This window comes from Chlamydotis macqueenii, chromosome 9 (assembly GCF_036417535.1).
Source record: "Chlamydotis macqueenii isolate bChlMac1 chromosome 9, bChlMac1.mat, whole genome shotgun sequence".
Classification (NCBI taxonomy): Eukaryota; Metazoa; Chordata; class Aves; order Otidiformes; family Otididae; genus Chlamydotis; species Chlamydotis macqueenii.
The window spans coordinates 14,144,849-14,165,917 of record NC_141564.1 but is presented as its reverse complement, the minus strand read 5'-3'; the positions used below and the strand labels follow the sequence as shown (position 1 = coordinate 14,165,917).

The 21,069-nt window shown below is 60.5% G+C and overlaps 3 protein-coding genes across 3 annotated transcripts; all 3 read right to left on the bottom strand.

Moving 5' to 3' along the window:
• Positions 1-1,226: 1,226 nt before the first annotated feature.
• On the bottom strand, positions 1,227-10,841 carry LOC147599691 (uncharacterized). Its single transcript, XM_086754282.1, has 3 exons — positions 10,740-10,841; positions 6,288-6,438; positions 1,227-4,755 (listed from the first exon to the last, which is right to left on the bottom strand). The coding sequence occupies exons 2-3, from the start codon at positions 6,368-6,370 to the stop codon at positions 1,893-1,895; spliced, it is 2,946 nt and encodes a 981-aa protein (XP_086610408.1). The 5' UTR covers positions 6,371-6,438; positions 10,740-10,841; the 3' UTR covers positions 1,227-1,892.
• LOC147599690 (uncharacterized) lies at positions 7,958-10,851 on the bottom strand. Its single transcript, XM_086754284.1, has 2 exons — positions 10,740-10,851; positions 7,958-9,800 (listed from the first exon to the last, which is right to left on the bottom strand). Exons 1-2 carry the CDS (start codon positions 10,749-10,751, stop codon positions 8,157-8,159), a joined length of 1,656 nt encoding a protein of 551 aa, XP_086610410.1. The 5' UTR covers positions 10,752-10,851; the 3' UTR covers positions 7,958-8,156.
• Positions 10,852-11,890: 1,039 nt separating this feature from the next.
• LRRC15 (leucine rich repeat containing 15) lies at positions 11,891-16,779 on the bottom strand. Its single transcript, XM_086754283.1, has 2 exons — positions 16,695-16,779; positions 11,891-15,011 (listed from the first exon to the last, which is right to left on the bottom strand). The coding sequence occupies exon 2, from the start codon at positions 15,004-15,006 to the stop codon at positions 13,279-13,281; it is 1,728 nt and encodes a 575-aa protein (XP_086610409.1). The 5' UTR covers positions 15,007-15,011; positions 16,695-16,779; the 3' UTR covers positions 11,891-13,278.
• Positions 16,780-21,069: the final 4,290 nt, after the last annotated feature.

The following is a 21,069-nucleotide window of genomic DNA, read 5'->3' as shown; positions in this document are numbered from 1 at the left end:
CTGCCCCGGGAAGTGCTCGGGGTCTGTTCCCCGGCAGCCAGGCCCCGCTTTCAAACCCTCTAAATCAAGTATTAAGTTGAGCCCATCTGGACTGCCAGGAAAAACACTCCCTCCCCTCATCTGGGTCTCATTACCCACCGTGCCAGCCCCGGTCCCGGAGCCGCTCGCTCCATGTCGCCCAGATGTTCTGCCCCGCGCTCGCCTCCTGTATTTCACAGCCGTCAGCAAGACTTCAAGGAGCAGCCGAAGGGCCTGTGACACTGCACAGGCTCTTAGCAAAGACAAGATCCTAGTCCCTAATGCCCAGCCACAGGCACACGCCCTAACACCAAGCCCCTGTCCCCCTCTCTTGGTCTCACACCACGCAGGGAAGCTGGGGCGCTCAGGGCTCCCTGGCCAGGAGGTTTCTGAGCTTCTTCTCCATGGCTCTTTGCCCAGCCCATGTCCATCCTCTCAATTTTCAGGGGTTCTCTTCTCTGAGAGCCCCCAAAGCCAGGCAGCCCCTATGCCCCGCATGTGGGGAAGGGCAGGAGAGGACAGAGCAAAGGTGAGGAGTTGAACACAGACACCTGCAACTCTGTAGTGACTGGGGTGATTAAATTTGGGAGCAGCTCACCTGGCACAGGGCAAAGTCAGTGCTGAACCTAGAGCAAAATAATGTACCTAAAGACCCAAAGCAAGGAACAGCCCCTGTGTTCATCAGCTCAAAAATCTTCTAGGCTAAAGCTTTCCAGTGAAAGCTTCATGACTTCCAGAAAACCTGCAAAATCAGTTACTTTTGTTCAGGTTTGGCGCTTTCCTGGCCCTGGCAGCAGCCCAGGACTGCGGAGGTGAAGGTGCACATCAAACCTGCATTTACAAGGAAAGTTATCCCCTTCCTCCCGAGCTTCCGAAGAGCCGGTGCCCAGTCTGCCGTCGGGGCTCGGCGTCAGGTGAGGTTAGGGTGTGAGAACCACGCGGCCAGCCATGCTCACACGTTACTCGTCCAGAGAGACCAGGGCAGGCAGCATCACAATCAGTTTTCGGAGGCAGGAGATTTAAGCGGGGGAAGGAAAGCGTGTCTGGTGTCTCACTCTGCTGCTGCTGCAGGAGGGTGTGCAGCCCTGGTCATACACCGGTCCCTGACAGCCGACACTGACTGGGGACCTCACACTCAAATCTTGACCCCACGCTCCAGCAAGCGACAGGAATCCCCCCAGCAGGCCACGGCGAGAAAAACCCTGGGATGCAGATAATCCTCTCGCCAGCCCTTCAGTGCGTGGCAGAGAGGCAGGGGAGGCTTTAATATCACGAGGAGGAAAAAGTGAAAGAGAGGGGAAGAGGTCAGAGTGTTATGATGGACATATGGACACCAACGCATCCCGTAACGCCATGTGGAGAAGGAGCCAAGGCATGGGGTGAGAAGCCTTGGGAAGTCCTATCCAAAGGACAACTCACACTCTTCCAGGGATGGGGAGGAGATGCAGGCAGGACCCCCGACCAGACCCCGCACACAAGAGCGGGCTGTGCCCGAGGTCCAGCGCGGTCCCCAGCTGTCCGGGTGCGAGGTGTCCAGGGCCACCGGTCGCCCTCTCTGCTGCGGGTGGCTCCGGGCAGGCGGTGGCAGCCACTCCCTGTGTCGGGATGCCATCTAGTGTCGCTCGGCAGAAGGGTCCGTCAGGCAGCGACACCGCGCACAAGTTCCCCAGGTTCACAGCATCTCCTGGGGACAGCTGGGAGGCACCCCAAAACAGCATGGGTGCTGGGACACCCACCCCGGGGGGCTGCACCCTACCGATGCTGGTCTGCACCCCATGACAAACGCACCGTGTGGCCAGCGCGGCTCCAGACCCCCGAGGAGGATGACGGCCATCGTCCAGGTCACGCAGGGGCAGCAAAGGTCAAAATGGTGGCTATGCCTGCTCGGGGGACCCTGGGACAGCCAAGGTTTGGAGGCTCAGCAGCCTCACTGGTGGCACAGCGTGGCCCCAGTGGTGGGTGGCTTGGCGAAGGAGAAGGGCGAGCATCCCCCAGAGCAGCGTGCAGCCCACCTGCAGCACCAGCGCGGCCAGGCCCAGGGCAAGGGACACCTGGCAGTGCCGCGGGCTGGACCGCAGGGTGAGGCCCCAGGCTCGACGGCCGCTGGAGGCCAGGGGTGGAGAGGCCGGGCAGGGGCTCGTGTGGTCTTGCAGCAAGGGAATGCAAGGCGTCGGCAGTGGGATGGTGCCTGCAGGGGTGGGAACAGATTGGGGGGCAGTGGGAGCGGGCTGGGTGCCAACTGTGGACAAACCCCGTGCAGTAGCACAGTTCTGCTCCCCACCTGGCTCAGGACCACGGTGAGACAGAGAGTGTGAGGCCAGCAAGACCGTGCCCAGCGCAGCAGCCCTGTGGGGTGGCCAGAATACTGTGGCGTGGGCTGAGACAAGGTAGATACTGGGTGTCCCCCATGAAACAGGGTCTGGACTCTCCATGGGTACCAGAAAATCAGGAGGCACTTGTCTGGTGGTGGCTGCCAGCATGCTGGTTGGCACTGGTGTGGTGGCAGAAGCTAGAGTGGACAGTGCAGGCTCTGGGCTGGTGGCACCAGGAGGCTGTAGGCTTATGACAGCTGGAGTTGCACACAGGCTGAAGGCCTCAGGTGGCACAGTTGGCGATGGTGCATTAATGGAGGTCTTGGGCAGCACAGTTGGTGATGGAATAGTGATGGAGGCCTTGGGCAGCACAGTTGATGATAGGATGGTGATGGAGGCCTTTGGCAGCACAGTTGATGATTGGGTGGTGATGGAGGCCTCAGGTGGCACAATTGATGATGGGGTGATGATGGAAGTCTTGCACAGCACAGTCATGGATGATGTGTTGATGAAGGCCTCTGGCAACACTGTTGATGACAAGGTGGTGATGGAGGTCTTTGGCAGCACAGTTGGTGATGGAGTGGTGATGGAGGCCTTGGGCAGCACAGATGGTGATGGGGTGGTGATGGAGGTCTCAGGCAGCATCGTTGATGATGATGTGTTGATGAAAGCCTCAGGAAGCACAGTTGATGATGGGATGGTGATGGAGGCCTTTGGCAGCACAGTTGGTGATGGAGTGGTGATGGAGGTCTCAGATGACACAACTGGTGATGGGGCGGTGATGGAGGCCCTAGGCAGCACAGTTGGTGATAGGGTGGTGATGGAGATCTTCGATGGCATGGCTGGTGATGGAGCAGTGACAAAGGCCTCTGTTGGCATGGCTGGTGACAAGTCAGAGGTAGCCACAGGCGGCAGCATGGTTGGCAATGCCATGATGGGAAAGGCTGCCAATGGCAGCGTGGTCGGTGCTGCAGTGGGCAAGGCTCCAGGTGACAGCAAGGTTGACATTCCTTCTGATGATGTGGAGGTGAATAGCAGAGATGGAGTAAAAGAAGTTGAAAGAGCTGGGCAAATCAAATGGTTGTCCCTCAGTGATGTCACTACTTGCCCTGCCAGGTGGGATGGACTCTTGCATGACACCTGGAGGGACAATGTAACTTTCTCACTGTTAGCCAGAATCCAGCTGTGCAAGTAGCAGAGGTTGCAGTCACATCTCCATGGGTTCTCACTCAGATACACTGAGCTCAGCTTCTTCAGGGGATCCAGGAGCCCTCGGGGGACACTCTCCAGCCAATTCTTCCGAAGGTTGAGGGTTTTCAGATTTGGGAGAGAAACAAAGACCTCATTGTCCAGAGCAGAAAGCTGGTTTGTGTCTAGCTGGAGGTTTGAGAGCTTGCTGAGCCCAGTGAAGGCTCCTCTTGGCAGGGCTGTTAGCTGATTGTGAGACAAGATGAGTTTGCTGAGAGATGTGAGGTTGACAAAGATGCCATCTGGAAGTGTGGCCAAACTGTTCCTGCTTAGGTCCAGCTCTCGCAGGTGTGGCATGGTGTCAAAAAGATAGCAGGGGAGCTCCGTAATGCGGTTTGAATCCAGAGTCAGCAGCTTCAATTTGTTTAAACCAAAAAAGCCCTGGAGTGGGAGAGCCCTGATGAGGTTGTTGTCCAAGAGGAGTTTCTCCAGGTGAGGCAGTCTCCTCAGGAGCATGGATGGCAGCGCCCTGAGCCTGTTCCTCTGGAGGCTGAGCTCCAGCAGCCCCGGCTGACCATCTAGCAGCCCCTCCGGGAGGTCCTGCAGCTCATTCTCATACAGCCGGAGGACTTGCAGACGGGGGAGTTTGCTAAAGGCATCCCCAGGAAGAGCCGTGATCCTGTTTCTAGACAGGTCCAAAAAAGTTAGATTGATGAGAGAATGAAAACCACCTTCTGGTAGAGAAGGGATTGCATTGATATGCAGGGAGAGCTCTCCCAAATTCTCCAGCCCATCAAACAGGCCTTTGGGGATGTGTCTGAGGTGACTGTCTCTCAACTCCAGCCTCTGCAAGCTTGGGAGGTTTTGGAAAGTACCCACAGCTAGTTCTTCTAATGAGGCACCAGAGATCTCCAAGTCCCTCAGCTTCTCCAAACTATCAAAGGCTCCAGGTTCAATCGTCTTGATCTTGTTGCCAATAAACAAAATCTTGATCAGGTTGGGCATGTACCTGAAGGCACCTTTCCTTATAGCAGTGATGCTGGTTTGCATGAAGATCATCTCTGAAATGAAGGGTTTTGCAATCTTTGGGATCTCTTTGATGTCATTTTTTGTCCCTCTGTAGACCTCTTGGTAGTCTTTGGGCATTTCATATGTATCTTCACCCAGGATTTGATCTTGGCATTTGTGGGGATGGAAGGAGAAGAAGAAAAGGAAAAGGAGATGCTGGTACATTGTCCTGAAAAAAAGGTTTCAAAAATCAGTTATGAAGAACAAAAAAATCTCTGTCCACAGCTCATGAACTGTGACACCACACTTTGTTCAGCTCTCAGGACTCTTCTATTTGTGTATCATGACTCATTTCGTGAGAAAGAGAGAGACTCTACAAGCCAACATGGGCTGCATTTACAAGAGTTCACTGCCGTTAGTACCAAGGGATGGAGAGGAAGGGAGAGCGAGCCAGCTCTGGCTTGGCACTGGGAGACGCTCCAGGAAGGGCAAGGGCTGGACGGTCTGTTCTCTGCCCCTCTTTGTCCCACATTTGGGCTGTGGGTTTGGCATCTGTCTGGGTGAAGAAGGCAAAGTGCTGCTGCCCATTAGCACTGCTCCAGTGGGCCCAGTTACTCAGCAGGGGAACAGCCCATTCATGCAACAACAGAAGCAATCAGCCCTGCGCTTGCTAATGAGGGATCAGCGAGGGTCCCAGGAGCCAGCCAAGACCAGAGGACCTTGTTTATTCAGAATTTCCGCCCTGTGCTGGATGGACTTGCTATTTCATTGCTGCTTCTTTCCGTTCAGGAGGGTTATTAAAAACAGTGCTCCTAAGCTTCTCGTTTTTGGGATTCTGGCTGATCGCATCATGTTTTGGCCTTGGTTATGCAGCTTTGTCAGATAGAAACAGTTGACTTAGGAGCAGCAGCCAAGCTTTAGGGTGAGGCTCGTTAAAAAACTCTGAGATGTCCACACATTAACTGTTTAATACCTCACATTTAGGGCTGTGACCTGCAGTTAGGAGGAGAAGTCACTGACAAACACCCACCAGCAGCCACGGCTTCCACCGAGTTGTTTGGAAACACCCACCTAACACATTAGCTGGGGTTTAACGGCCGTGAGCACTGTACCAGGACAGTAGTTTCCAGGTTGTGATTCACAGCCCAGGGTGGAGCAAAGGAAAGTGCTGCAGGTTGCTTCTCGGGTGTCCGTCAAAGCTGAGCATGCAAAAAAACTTATGCTGGGAGGGTGAATTTGCTATGAAAAGTTATTTTCTGAACAATGTTGAGAGGTCAGCAAATACAGGAGGCTGAAAGCCACCAGGTTTGAAGAGAAACCAATGGGAGGTGAGGTATGTGCCAGCCGCCCCATGGGAGTCCGCAGAGCAGATGCCGCTGCTGATCCCTGCCCATCATCTCCCCAGGGACACCCAGGTGCAGGAGCCAGGGTGTGAGTGCAAAAGTGCCCGCTGTAGGCACAGCACAGTGGGTTAGACACCCAGCTGGGAACGGCTGGACTGAGCGCATGGGGGTGAATGTAAACAGTTTTGAACTGCAAAGCTTTTTTAAACCCTCCCTCACCCCATCTGACTGTGGTGGACCTTGGTGTGGCCCCCTGCTTGTCCCACCCCCCAGAAGTGCAGGGACACAGAGGCGCAGCCCCAGATCAGGGCGCCGCAGCCTCTCGTGCTCCTTGCTGCAAGGAAACGATCAACAGCTCCCCAGAGCCATCCCTCCCAGCACATTTTAAGGAGTAAAAAAAGCGTTTTGCATCACTTACTTGGCTGAGGGCTGGTGAATGAGTCCAGCTGCCGGAGCGAGCCGCACCACAGGAGGAACAAGGCCACCAGACCAGGGTCCCATCACCTGGCCAGGTCTTTATCCATAGCCCAGGCGCAGGGCTTGGTTTTGCGTGAGGTCAGGGCACAGGTCTGTGCGGGGAGATAAGGGACAACTGGGGAGCGGGCAGCGGAGCTGTGCCCCCAGCGTGGGAGGCCTCTGCAGAAACCCCTTGGAGAGGACGCAGGCATGTACTCCCCAGGCGTTATCTGCTGGCACCACTTGACTAGTCACATCCAGGGAAATCTGAAGATCTTCAGGCCAGCCTGTTTTGCAGCCAATGGTCTGTGCAGTCCCATATCTCCACCAGCGTAACCCACCAACTCCACAGGCACCACCCCCACCAACACACCAGAAAGGAGTTTTCCTATATAAAGCTTTTCCTATTAAAAATATACAGTTGTTTCCTTCTTCAGGAATTGGCTTATGTAGCTAAAGGTGCTGCTCTGAAGCCATTTGTTTAAGCTTATAACAGGGACGACATCTGTGGCCAGATAGACACACTGACACCTGGGCTCAAGGCTCGGTCACGTAGCCCCACACCTCGCTGGCCGTAGGGCTGGGGCATTGTGCTCCCCTCCGCTCTAGCACAAAGCCAAAGACCCTCCCGTGGTGACACCCAGGGCTCATGGCCAGTGTGTGGGGTGTCTGGTGGGAAGAGACACCTTACTTGATGAAAAGACTTAAAACGACAAGGCATGCCTTTCTTCCCATTGGATAGTTGCACTAATTCCATTTAAACACTTCTTCAGTTTTCACCTGCTGTTAGTAAGGCTCAGCTTGTGCTTGCTGGGCTTCATTATACCTTTCCTGGCAAATTTAACAACACTCAAACTACTGCTTGTTTTCAACAGCCTTACCCCTTCCCAGCATCCCAGTCCCTGCTTGGTGCCAGGCTGCCGCAAAGGCTGCAGGGTGGCAGGAGCTGGGGTGCACGAGGGGACAGAGTGCGCAGCAGGAGTGACACCAGCCTCCTCGGGCTGTGGAGTGGCAGCTGTGCTAGGGTTTGGGGAGCTGCAGCCAGCCCCAGCACCCCTGGTCCGGGCTTGGAAGCCGCCACAGCAGGTGGTCCTGGGATGCGGCTGCGGCACAGTGGCAGTCCCCTGTGCCAGAGAGGTGGCAGGCTGGCTGTGCAGGACCACGCCTGGGGGTGCAGCATTGCTCACCTGCCTCCTGGGAGCATGGGGACAACAGGTCAGGGCATGGCCGGGATTCGCAGCCCCAAGTGAGGACCCCTGCTCCCCTGTCACTGCGGGGGGAAGGCTGGCTCAGGAAGGGTGGCCAGGTGCAGGCAGGGCTCTCCCAGCCCACGAACACACACACGAGTGCATGCAAGCACACACATATACATGCACCGACGCACACATGTGTGCATGCACACCTCCTTGCTCTCTTAGGGGAGCACCCACCTTACCTGCCATGCCCTGCAGCGGGCAGAGGCGACCACGCCAGAGAGCAGCACCTACTCACTGCACCCATGGGAGACACCACGCACAGCCCCAGCCCAGCCCTGTCCAGTTGGACCACAGCGACCTTCGCTTCCCCAAATACACGGGCAGAGACAGCGGAAAGTGTTTCCTCTCTCCACCATGAGAACTGACTGCACAGAAATAATATCTACATTTTAATGATATTTGAAATACACAGGAAATGCACAGCTGGGAGAATAAATACCACCAGGCCAGCTCTTGTGGAGAGCTCGGTGACAGCTGGTGACCATGGCAAGGGTAGCAGAACAAAACAAGATGCTGCTTCCCGGGCTCACTCGGAGGTGGCCAAAGCAGAGCAGGAGCAGGCACCTGCCTGAGCCCTAGGGTGCAGCGGGGAAACCTGGCGATGTGGCCTCATTCCCGCTCTGCGCCGCGATGAGCACGCTGACCTGCAGCGTGCCACAGGGGGAGTGCAGCACCCAGGCGCCCCGGTACGCCGGCCCCGGCCCTGCTGCCTGCCTGGGAGGAGGAGGAGGGAGGCGAAGGCTGAGCCGCTGGCAGCTCGTGGCATCGCAGGCCACGCTTAGGGTGCCCTCGAGGTTGCTGTAGGTGCACTGCCCTGGAGCATCCCCCCCTGGCTCCCTGTCCCAGCCCTCCTCTGGAGGGACGCAGGGTGCTCCCGGGCACTCCAGCTGCCCCAGGGAGACCTTCAGCAGGGACTGTCCCCGGAGCACAGCCGGGCTGGCGCAGGAGGCTCGTTCATGGGTGAGGGGCTCGGCGTAGACCTGCAGCCAGCCCAGAAGGTAGGCAAGGCGGCAGTCGCAGGCCCAGGGGTTGTTGTCCAGCCCCACATGTGCCAGCATCTCGTTGGCATCGAAAAGCCCCGGGGGCAGGTGGGCCAGGCGGTTGTGATCCAGCGCCAGGGCGGTGAGGAGGGGCAGCCCGGCCAGCAGCTCGGCCGGCAGGCTGGAGAGGTTGTTGTGGCTCAGCTGCAGCGTCGCCAGCCCCACCAGCCCCTGGAAAACCCCGGCAGGGAGGTGGATCATGGCGTTGTGCGAGAGCGCCAGGGTCTGCAGCGCCGAGAGGTTGGCAAAGAGCTCTCGGGGCAGCGTCTTCAGCTGGTTGCGGGCCAGTGAGAGGTGGAGGAGGTGAGGGGTGCCAACGAAGAGGGTGGCAGGCAGGGCGGCCAGGCAGTTGCCCTCCAGACTGAGGACGGTGAGGTTGGGGAGACTGGCGAAGATGTCAGGGGCCAGGCTGCCCAGGGCGTTGTGCTGCAGCTGCAGCCGCTGCAGCCCCTGCAGCGCAGCGAAGGTGCCGACCGGCAGCTCCTCCAGCCGGTTACCGTCCAGGTGGAGCTCGGCCAGCTGGCCCAGTGCCCTGAAAGCACCGAGGGGCACCCGCGCCAGCAGGTTGTCACTGAGCTTGAGGAGGCGGAGGGCGGTAAGAGGGGCCAGCAGCCCCGCCGGCAGCTCGGCCAGGGCATTCTGCGAGAGGTCCAGGATCTGGAGGCGCCGGAGCGGGCGGAAGATGCCCGCGGGCAGCACCTCGATCTTGTTCCCTGGCAAACGCAGGTCCTGCAGGTGGCAGGTGGAGGCGAAGAGCCCCGGCTGCAGGGAGCGGATGGCATTGGCACCCAGGGAGAGCTTGCTGAGGCTGGGCAGCCCTGCCAGCATCCCCGGGCTGACCACTGGCAAGGGGTTGCCCGACACCTCCAGCTCAGCAAGGCTGGGCAGCCCCCGAAAGGCACCGGCCTCCAGCTCCTGGATGTCGTTGTTGAGGAAGACCAGCTTGGTGAGGGTGGTGCTGGAGCCCAGGGCCCCGCTGCGAATGCTGCTCAGGGCTGTCTCCACAAAGAAGAGCTGGGTGGCATCCCCTGGCAGGCCGGCCGGGATCTCTCGCATCCTCTCATCCGAGCAGAAGACTTTGGAGGTGTCGTAGCACTGGCAGGAGGGGGGGCAAGGGAGGGGCAGCCCCCTCACCAGCAGGGATCCCAGCCCCAGCAGCACGTAGACCACTAGCTTGCACTGGAGGAGGAGCAGAGCCTCATCCACTGCCTCGGCAGGGCAGAAATCTGCACCCGGAAACGGGTGCTGCTGGGGAAGCGGCTTTTGCAGCCAGAAATGGTGAGGGGAACAAGCCCTGGGGCACTGACAGCATGGGCAGCTGCCCTGGCCATAAAGCATCCCTCCAGCCCCAGGCTCCCACACTACCCTAGTGCTCCCCTTGCAGGAACGGGGCGCACTTCCCTCCCAAATCTGTCCCTACCTGCCCCGTGTGGTGGGTCAGGGCTCTTCCCCTGCACCCCAGCCCCGGTCCAGCCTGCCCTGTGGTGCCACCCTCGCCAGCAGTCCCCATGTCCTGCAGAGCAGCGGCGGGAGTGGGAGCTGCAGGGTCCCGTGGGGGCCTCAGGGGAACCCACAGCCTCATGAGATATCTCGGCGGGCACAGACCCGGCTGCTGGGGCAGGGGAATGTGTGAAGCACAGGGATGTGCTGCACGCACCGGGTGACGGGGACAAGGCTGCAGGGCTGCTCTGCGCTCAGTGACAAAAGGACCGGGCTCACCGGTTGTATTTCTAACTCCTTTCACTGCAAGCAATCAGAGCAGCATCAAACCTGCCCAAGGGATATTTGCCTCGACCAAATGCTTGTTCCCAGCCCACGGGAGACACTTTTAACCACCTGAGCAAAGCAGTGGCCTCCAGATCTCTGCCGGTCCCACCCTACTCAGGACATATGCCAGTGCTGCTGGGTGGTGGGGGATGCTGCCTGCCCCATGGCGATGCCCATCTTGCGGACACCCTGCGTACGTGGGGGTATCCTGGACTTAGATCAGCACTCGAGAGCGGCGCTGGGCTTGGCCTTTCCTTCCTCCCATCTCACTTGTTTTCACGCTGACCCAACAGCAACTCCCACCTGTCCCAGGCCCCCCCAAACCACCCAAGCAGTGCGGCTGCCACTTACCGAGCATGACATCGTGGGGACCACCAAGCCTGTGGCAGGTTTGCAGGGACGCCGCTCGTCAAGATGGGACGATATTTTCTGGAACGGATGGGAAGCTGGCCGACCAGCCGTTCCTGCCGGGGCGGAGCTGCCCCTCACTGCTTATCGGCAACAACAACTCATGTCCTTGGAGAGCTTCGAAAAATAACTTGACCCCAGAGAGACTGGAGGAGAGGCCGGAGATAGCCACCAGCAACTATCCTAGCAGGGAAGTGGGGTCCTCGCCCCGGATGTCCACTGGCCTGGGGATGGTGGCAGGGCACTCCTGTCATGAGTGACACTGGTCCCACACTGAGGTTAGCAGTGTTTGCTTGCAGCAGCCCCCTGAAAGTCCCCCCTGGACTTTACTAAATCTCAGTGGAGAATGCAGCTAGCAAATGTCCTTTATGTGAGGGAGGGAACAAGGCGCAGCTTAGCAAGGCAAAGCAATGCCATGGGGAGAGGACCACCCTGGGACCATTGTGTTGAGGTGCACCAGGTGCTTTGCAGTCTGGGACATGCACCCAGCCAGTGGTGTGTTGGCCAGAGGAACCCGTGGACCAGCTGGACTCCCTGGGAGCTTGCAAGCTGCCCGGAGGAGCAGCATACACCACTTCAAGGGCTGCCCTGCAAGGGCCTGTGTTGGAACAGTCTAGTGTGGCAGCAGCCTTGGAGGCACCCCCAAGGGCAAGAGGAGGGATACGTACGTACAGTCAGCTGGACCGACGGAGCAGACGGTGACGCACAAAGAAACTCAGTTGACATAAGCCAGTGGCAACCAGCTCCGGAGGGAGCCAAGTGAGCTCCTCACCACCTTGGGGTGGAACTGGGGAAACCCTCAGGGCTCTGTCCCAGGGAGAAGGACTGAGCAGAAGGCCGTTGACATCTCTGTTGACAAGCTTGCCAAAGTCTCAGGTCACTCTCCAGGAGCCATCCTGCTGCTGTTGGACAGCCAGCACAGGTGTTGTGACCACAGCCAACTAACCCTCTCCCAGCCCCATCAGCCTGAACGGGCTTTTCCTCAACATGAAAAAAAATCTCTCTCTTAGCAGTGGAAATTAAGCGCAGCTCCTGTCCCTGCTGAGTCATTCACCAGCTGTACATCACAGAGGAGCAGACACAGTTTTTGTCACTGGGAGTGAACAACTGCACTTTAATGGAGAGGTCACAGAGCAGCACCCAACAGCCCCGCGGCACAGTTCCACGTCTCCTGACGCTGTTCAGGTCCCAGCCCGGAGGAGCATCCTGTCATGTGCATGAGCACGGGGCTGCTTGTGCCAACACTGGCTCACGGGGTGACATGAGCAGCCAGCACCATAGGGTACCTGCTAAGTGTGAACCTCGTCCCATGGCAGCGATCCCCAGGCAGCCTAGCGCTGCTGCACCACGTGTAGAGTTGAGCTGGCCTCTTCCGTGGCTGTGCCACGGCTGGAGGAGGCACGGTGGCCACTGGACACAGGTGCTGCTGGGGGACAGTGTGGCCCCTGCCTGCGATTTGCAGAGCAGCCAGCACTTGCTGACCCCCGCCCCTCGGTGCGCACCTCCAGCATCCCCGCTGCCTGAGGGCTGCGAGCAGGCGGCAGGACCGGGCAGACACAGCGGGACACTTGGCGTGGGAAGAAGAAGAGGAGAGGATGTGCCTCACCTCACCTCTGTAATTCCCTCGCAGCAGAGCTGGTGCAAGCTCCCCATCACCCAGCTGGCTGGGGGCATGGCCGCAGGAGGGTTCGCAGCAGCGTGCGGCGAGGGCTCAGGGGACCCGCTGCTGTGCCCACCTGCCGGCATGCGGCCCAGCGGCTCTCCTGGCAGGAGATGCACAAGCGTGAGGGGAGCAGGAGGCTGGGCGAGGAACGGTGCTGGCTGTGCGCTGCCTGCAGACAGGGAGGGCAGCTTGGACGCGGCTGAGTCACCCAGGGTGTGCCATCCCGGCAGTGCCAGGCCCGGGCAGCCCAGCCCTGCGGGGACACCCGCCCGGACGCAGGCGAGCTACGAAGCGGCACAAGGACACAAAGCTCTGCTTGGGGCGAAGGCACTCGCTCAGCTCCTGGCCTTGGGAGATAGGGCAGGGGCTGGAGGCATGGCGTTAGAGGGAAGAGGAGCTGGGGGTGGTCAGCAGGCAGTGCAAGTGCAGCGCTGGAGGGGCCAATGTGAGGTGAAAGGTGGGGAAGTCCCGTTGTTCGGGCTAAGCACCATCATGGCCAGGCTGTGGCTCCCTGCTTGAGGGGTCCCTCTCAGCACCCCACACCCAGCTGCTGCCCCCAAGCAGGGAACAAGCACAGAGACTGCGCTGGAGGCAGGAGGGACTGGGGACAGGGAACAGCCGAGGAGGGTCACCCGGGGGGATGCTCTGCTGTAGAGCAAGGGCAGGGCAAAGCAGGGCAGGGGCATCCACAGCACATGGGGCGATGCCAGCCTGTCCAGATCAGCAGGGGCAGCTGACACAGAGCTGCCATTGTGTCCCTCGGCCCCGTGAGGAAGGGATGCCCTGCCAGCACCGCTCCCCCCAGGGTCTGCTGGGTGCTCAGGCTTCGTTAGGTGCCTTCATCCTCGTGAGCACCACGTGGCTCTTCTTCCTACAGCCGTAGACCACCAGCGCCACGAGAGCGGCGAGCAGGGCCACGCACAGCAGCACAATGACTGCCACCACCACCCCGCTCTGCATGCGCGTCAGACCCCACTGCCCCCTCTCTTCCTCTTCCTCCTCCTCCTCCTCGCGGGGGGAGACCGGCAGCCCCACAGGGGGCTCCGTCCAGGCACCCTCTGGCAATGCCACCTCAGAGGGGTGGTCAGGGAGAAGGGTGCTGGGATGGGGGGAGGCGGTTGTAGGCTGGAGGACAAGGAGCTGGTCCCGTGGCAGCTCGGCGATGGGGGTGCCCCGCAGAGCAGGGGGTTGGGAGCAGAGGGGGGGTGTCTCGCCCACCTTGTGGGGGTTGTCCTCCAGCCAGCCCCGCAGGGGCAGGATGCCCTCATCGCAATGCCAGGAGTTGTTGTGCAGCTTCACCTCCCGCAGGGTGGCCAATGGGGAGAAGATGCCGGCGGGCAGGTACTCCAGGGCATTGGAGTGCAGCTGCAGGTTCCGCAGCCCCGGGGTGGCCCCAAAGAGGCCCCGCGGCAGCGCCCGCAGCTGGTTGTGGTGCAGGGAGAGGTTCTGCAGCTTGGGCAGCCCCTCCAGCGCCCGGGTGTCCAGGCGGCGCAGGGCGTTGGAGTGCAGCGACAGCTCCAGCAGCTCCCCCAGGCCCCGAAAAGCCCCCGGCGCCACTGAGCGCAGCTTGTTCTTGCTGAGGACCAGGAGCTGCAGCTGAGTGAGGTTGCTGAAGACGGCAGCAGGGAGGGTGGAAAGCTCGTTCTCGTAGAGCCACAGCTCCCGCAGGTCGGGCATGGGCCCGAAGGCAGCTGGGGAGATGTCCCGCAGGCGGTTTACGTGTAGCGTGATCTTGGCAAGGGCATTCAGGGGCAAGAAGATGCCGCTCGGCAGGGCAGTGAGGAGGTTGTTGGACAGGTAGAGCTTCTGCAGGTTCCCGTTGTGCACGAAGAGCTCCGGGGACAGCGTCTCCAGCTGGTTCTGGTGTAGCCCCAGCTCCTGCAGCTCTGGCAGCCCGTCAAAGGCGCCTGCCGGGATCTGCCGCAGCCGGTTCTCATAGAGCCGCAGTACCTGCAGCCGTGCCAGCCGCTCGAATGCCCGAGGCGGCAGGCGGTCGATGTTGTTCCTGGCCAGGTTGAGCTTGGTGAGGCTGGTGAGCGGGTCGAACACTCCCTCCCGCAGCTCCTGCAGGTTGTTCCCGTGCAGCTGCAGCTCCTTGAGGTTGCTCAGGTGGGCAAAGTGGGAAGGCTCCACCTGGAGGATCTGGTTACTGGAGAGAAGCAGCGACTCCAGCTTGTCCAGCGGTTCGAAGACCTGCACAGGGAGCTCCTGCAGCTTGTTGCTGGCCAGGCTGAGGTAGCGCAGGTCAGGCAGGTGCTGGAAGGCCCCAGGGCTGATGCGCGACAGGTTGTTCTTCTCTATGCGCAGCCCGAGCAGCAGGGAGGCGTTGCTGAAGGACGCGTCGCCCAGCTCGGTAATGCGCGTGTTGATGATCTGGAGGGTCATGGTGTTTGCGGGGATGGGGCTGGGGACGGCGGTGATGCCAGCACCGGAGCATTCCACCTGGGCGGTGCGGACGCACTGGCACTGCTCTGGGCACTGGCCACTGGCCAGCTGGACGCCCACCAGCAGCAGGAGCAGCCACTGCCACCAGCCTCCCCGCTCCATTGGGCCTGCAGCAAAAACAAAAGAGGGGGGCTCAGCCCCTGCGATTTCCCAGTCCCCAGGGCCGCTGCTGGGGATGGGCACTGCTTTCTCCCTGGAAAGGGCCACCGAGTCCGTGGTCACGCTCCTGCCCCCAGCATGGCAGCAAGGCAGAGGAGGGCAGGCGAGGAAGGCTGGGGGCAGGCAGGGCTGGGCGCAGCCCATGCGGGAGCACGGAGAGGGACAGAGCCGGGGCTGTGGCGCCTGGCTGCCATACCACAGCTATTAGTGGCATCTCTGGCGTCCCCCTCGCTCTGTTCCTCCAGCAGCCAGGAGCGTGGTGGTTTCCTGTTTTGCAGTGAGCATGGCGAGCTGCTACCAGCAGCACCAACCTCCCAGCACCACTGAACAGCCGAGACCCTCACCAGAGCTGGCCTACGGCACCCCAACCAAGCGGGTTCTGGGGATGCTGGGTGGGGTAGGAAGAAAGGTGCCTCCTCCCAGTACCCTCCTGACTCTGCCCAGCAGCAAGGGCTCTGAGCTCCTGTCACAGAGCCAAGACCAACGCTGGCACCCACTGCCTGGGCATGCTTTAGCTCCAATCTTGCAGAAGCCCAGGCCAGCTGGGTCCTCTGCCAGCTCCCCAGCCCAGGCTGGGTACTGGCGTGGCCCCATCTGCACCCCATCCCCAGCAGAAGGTCTCAGCTCTGGTTGATTTTGGCCATGAGAGCGGGGTGTCCAGTGCAGGTACCCATGTGCAGGCTGGTCCCGGGGCAGTGCCCAGGGGAGACCTGGAACCCAAGGGGGAGCAAGGGCTTTGCAGCAAGGTCCTCCAGCACTCCACATGCACAGCCACCACAGATGCCCTCTCCTCCCTCCTCTGACCTGGGAGCTTTCCCCTTTCTGTCGATCAAAGCAGCAGCCTGATGCCAGGCTGGCACGGAGCAGCCCTCCGCTAACAGCTTTAAGTGGCACAAGGGAGAGAGAAAACCCACAACTCCCCCTGTCCCCAAGCATGGCTCAGCCAGACAAGCGAGTCGGGGGTCTGGGCACGATGCCCGGGCTGGCACAGCACCCCGGGGTGCTGGGGCACAGCCCCTGCCCTCCGCCTCGGCTCCTGCCGGGGAACACGCATGCTCTCCGGAGGGGAGGGAGGAACCCCCCACAAGCCAGCGGAGTTTATGTTTCCCATATGGAAACAATCTGCATCCAAGAACAGCTTTGTTTATAGCGAGCCATTTATAAACTTCCCCAAACACACTGCACATCAAAAGCCCTGCTCATGTCGCTCCCTGGTAAGGCAGCTCAGACAGCATCCAAGCTGGAGTGTCTTTCAGGAAAGGCAGCTGAAAACAATTTATCTCCTCTTTTCTTCTAGGGACAAAAAGCTTAGAGACAGTGGGGCTGAATATTCCCTGCTGCTCCCTCAGCATCCTACTGCTCCTAACCTCAGCACCCCCCCAAATGTTACTTTGCCCCCCACAATTTCCTCTGTTGGTTATTATTTAAGATACCTTGCCTGTGTAAATTATTTCAGCTCCCACAATGCCTAAGTGGTCTCACTTTGTTGGAAAACCCTTGCAAGACAAACATCTCCATCAAATCAAAAGATGCTGAACGCACAGATCCCACCACCACCCCCCGGAGCTGCCCCAGGAGTGCCCCGGGCCCGTGCCCACGCTCGCAGAGACGGCAGTGGAGAGGAGACTTACCCGAGTGTCCTGCAGCCGCGAGCGCCGAGTGAGCACAGCTCCGTGCTGGCAAGAGAGCCGAGTGTGGTTCATGCTTCCCCTCCCAATATATAACCCGTCCAAATCAATGAATCAGCACAGGGGCAGCGGCGGGGTTAGGGAAAGTGCTGGAGCAGAGCTGCTTCCAGCTCCAATTTCCTCGGCAAACACAGCAACCGTCTCAAGGATGGAGTTTTGGGTTTCCCTCTCCTGAACCCCAGAGCTCTCATTTGAAGACAAGCAGCTGGTCCCGCGAACGCACTGCCCATGTCAGCCAGCACCCAGGAACCAGCTCAGCCCTGGGAGACCCCCTCATCCCACCCTGGGACACAGCTGGGTGCTCTGACCCCTGAGGGCAGGTGAGGCAAAGCCAGGCCCTCAGGCACGAGCCCACCCTTCGCCAGCATGCATTTGGACCAGGATTGATCCACAGCACCACCTCAGCACATGCACAGCAGCTGCCTCCCCAGCTACAGCCCCCACAAGGGTCAGGACCTCTGGCCGTGCCCCCAGCCCAGGGCTGGCAGTGCAGGCAGCCCCCCACCACGCTGACCCCGTCTGGGGTTGCAGCTCTCCTTCACGTCCCCTGCCGAGAGACGCAAACCAAGCACTCATTCCAGGGCTTCCCCATCTCCCAGGGGCTGCGGTGCAGCCCGTGTGCAGCGTTTCATCCTCCACAGCCCTGGCACATGGAGCCCAGCACCCAGGGGCATTTGGGAAGAAGGGCACAAGCCCATCCTGTCCACTTGTTCAGTGGCACCCGCTGCCACGCCTCCCCTGCCCCCTCCAGCCCACTCAGGTGCATGGGGGTGCCCTTGGTCCCCACCACCCAGCCTAGGTCCCCCTCCTTTCCCACCTCTCCTGGGCAGCTCTGGTCCAGCAGCTGCCGGGAACGGATACTCGGGAGGAAGCAGCCACGGAGAGCCAGCATGCGTGGCCCCTTTGGACTTCCCGGAGCCAGAGCAGCCCCGTGCTAACCACGGGGCAGCTGGAATTTCCCTGGCCACATCTAATCCCGTCTCAGCCCACCCATGTTTCCGCCAGCCGCAGCAGCCCCTGCTCAGGTCCCAGCCAGCGGTAACGAGCTGCTTGAGACGGGAACAGCACGGAGCTGCTGTCGGAGAGGGGGCAGGAAGGCTGCCTCCATCCCCATGCCCCAGTGTGCCGTGCTGTGAGGGGTGGGAGTGCACAGGGCAGAGCAGGGGATGGGGACCCTGTTCAAAGTGGAGATGGGGCCAGGATAAACAACAAACTGCAGGGATGGAGAGGGAACTGCCAGCCGGACTCGGAGGATGCAGCAGGGATCGTGGGAAGAGGGTAGGGAGGCAACCACCACCGATGTCAGATGGCGTGGGGGCCCAGCTGCTGTGGGACACGCTGGATGGCCACAGACCCCTCCCCAGCCAGCGAGCGAGCACCGAGCCTGGGACTGTCCGCTGGCCATGCTCCCTGCCTGCTCCTGGGGCAAAGCCCAGGGATTCGGGCATGGAAAAGGGGCATTTTGAAAACACCACCCACGAGTGCTTTAGCTCCCACTCTGTTGACATAGCAGATTTTCCCAGCGCCATGGTTCCCAAAATAACCTCCCTGCTTCCTTGACAGCGGTGCAGCTGGGGTCAGGCAGTGGGCTTGGGAGCCGCCTGCTCGCTGCAGCCCTGGCACGGGAGCAGGGCTCTCGTGGCCTTATTGCACCCTTATCACCGGCTCTGTCTGCCCGCCGCCAGCATCAGCACCGCTGGGCTCCTGCCTGCTCTGACTCATCCCAGAAGCACACAGCTTTTCAGCGAGGCAACACAGAAATCAAACCCCAGCACTTCCGAAAAACCGCCACCCCAAGCCCAGTCTGACAGAAGAATGTGGGACTCAGCTCCTTCCAAGCAGCGCTGCCCCAAAGGGGATGGCGATGCAGCGGTGGGTACCCTGAAACACCCTGTGCCCAGGAAGGGGGTGATCAGGTTATGGCCCCTACGGCCACGCAGAGCACCCAAAGTTTCAGAGCAGCCCAGGTAACAGCCCTGCCAAAAACCCAGCTGCCTCTACCCAGGCCTCAGGAATCTGGCTCCGGCTCTTGGCGGGGAAGGACGAGTGTTTTCAAGACATCCCTAAAAATAAAGCGAGGCTGAGTAACAGCACAAGCCCGTCCACCGCACCCGCAGCGGAGAGCGAGCTGCTGCTGGACGTGAGCGCACGGGAGCTTGCTGCAGGCTACATGCGAAGGAGAGGAGCAGAGGGTGTGAGAGCCTGGGCCAGCAGCACGGACACAGTCCGCACATCTGGAGGGGAGAGGCAGGTCCCTGAGAACACTCGTGGATGTTACCGAGGGTGAGATAAGCGCTTTGCAGAGGGGAGGCTGCTCCGCATAGCTGGGAGCTCACATAGCGCTGGATGGAGCCGAGCAAGCCTCATGCCCTGGGAAAGCCTCTGGGTCCAGCAGTGTTCTGGGGACCTTCCCACCTCCAGCTGCACCAGCCAAAGAAAGGCTGAACCCCCCCAGACCAAGCTTGGGACAGCATGGAGTCACTGTCATGTCCCTACTCCTCTAAGGGAACGATGGAGCCCAAGAGGCAACCATGTGCACCCATGAGACAGGGCTGGTCACAGCTGGGCTGGGGGGTGGCTCCTTCCCCCAGAGCCCCCAGCCCTCCTCAGCAACTGCTGCTGCACAAAAAGTTGTCTTCCAATTCCTCAACCAGTGGCCAAACGCCACTGTGCAGGGAAAAGCAAGAGCACATGCTTGGATGGAGGTGGGTGCTGCCCCAGTGCCCGAGAGCCCCAGCGCTTTCTGGGGGCATTTCTCCACGTGCTGCTGAGCACACAGGAGGGATGGAGGTCCTGTGGCCAGTGCTTCCAGATAGAGCTGCCCCTTGCGCTTTGACATTACCCTGCCTGCGGCTCCCAGAGGCCAGCAGGGCTGGGAGCAGGCAGCCCTCAGCCACGCTCTCCGAGCCACTTGCACTTAACCCAGTCTGGGCTCCCAGCCCCGTCAGGGCTCCCCTCTGCCCGGTGACCTCTTGCACAAGCCCTGGTGCTCCCCCACGCCAAGCTCAGCCCTGAAACCCCACGAGCCGGGGAGGTCCTGGGAACCTTGGAACAACAGCGTCACCCGTTTTTGGGGAGGTCGGCCTCGCTCCCGGACAGCGGGACAGTCCCGCGTCCATCCGTGCTGGCAGGCCTCCAAACGCATCCCCACGGCCGGGGCGGCGGGCGCAGCAAAGCCGAGCGGCTCTGAATCACCAAGGGACTCGAGAGTGCTCGGAAAAATTCATGTAATCGCTAAAATTAGCAGCTTGTAGGCTTGGCCGGGGAACGCATTGCTCATCTGCCAAACAGCTGAGCACGCTCGCCCACGCCGCGGGGCTGCACAGCCCAGCAGCCCCGGCTCCCTCCCCGGCCCCGCTCCTCGCACACCTCCAGCTCCTGTCTGAATTCACACGCCTGGGAGAGGTGGGATGGCCCCAGGCCCCGCCACTCCCCACCACACAGGGCAGGGACCCCTCCTCTTCTTTTGCACTGCTGCAAGCTGCCCACCAGGTTGTGAGAAGCCCCCACGGTGGCCCCCATGCTCACAGAGAGCAGCTGGCCCAGGGCACGGGGCCAAACTCTGCTCTGCTGCAGCGGAGGCGGAGAGTGGAAGGCTGGGCTAGGGGCCAGGGGAGGGGGTCCCCTCCGTGCTCCAGCGTGATGGGGGGGACACATCTGGGGCCCGAGCTGTGCCGCAGGACACGTAGGCTGCAGCTGAAGGGTGAAGGAAGACACATTAAGTCATTTGGGGACTGGTACTGGATTGCCCCCTACTCATCAGAGAGGCACCAGCAGCCCCTTCCCCAACACACACCCCTCCCTTGGAGGAGCCCAAACGAGAGAGCCCCTCCATAGGGCCAGCAATCCAGCCCCCATGGTGTTTTTGGCTCCCTGCTTGAGGTATGCAGGGCCAGGGCTGCCTTGCTGCTCATGGCTACAGGATGCCCCAAGGGATGGGGACATGTCCTGCCTTCCCCAGGGAAGCATGTGTGCAGGGTGGGAGCTTTGGGAAGGAGCAGCAGCCCTGGTCCCTCCAGGATGGGGAGCAGGGATGGCCATCAGGCTAGCTTCCATCCAAGCACCAGCACAAGACCCACCAGAACTCTCCCAGAGCTGAAGGAAAACACTATTTAGGATCTCGAGCACCAGCGGGGCTCGCCTGGCCAGCAGGACCGTCTCCTCCAGGCTTGGCCCTGGCCCCAGAGATAGCAGCAGCATGCAGGGCTTGGCACGGGCTCAGGGCAGCGCTAGGCTGGAAGGAATGTGGGGCTTGCAGCCAAGTCCGCCTGGAGAGATAATCCGAAGCGGAAAGAGCTTGTCCGATGGGCGCTGTGAG

Excerpts from the sequence above, each read along its gene's own strand:
- LOC147599691 (XM_086754282.1), bottom strand. The coding sequence starts at position 6,370 with ATGGGACCCTGGTCTGGTGGCCTTGTTCCTCCTGTGGTGCGGCTCGCT. Across the intron at positions 4,756-6,287 it reads ATTCACCAGCCCTCAGCCAA|GACAATGTACCAGCATCTCC; the intron begins GTAAGTGATGCA and ends CCTTTTTTTCAG.
- LRRC15 (XM_086754283.1), bottom strand. The coding sequence starts at position 15,006 with ATGGAGCGGGGAGGCTGGTGGCAGTGGCTGCTCCTGCTGCTGGTGGGC.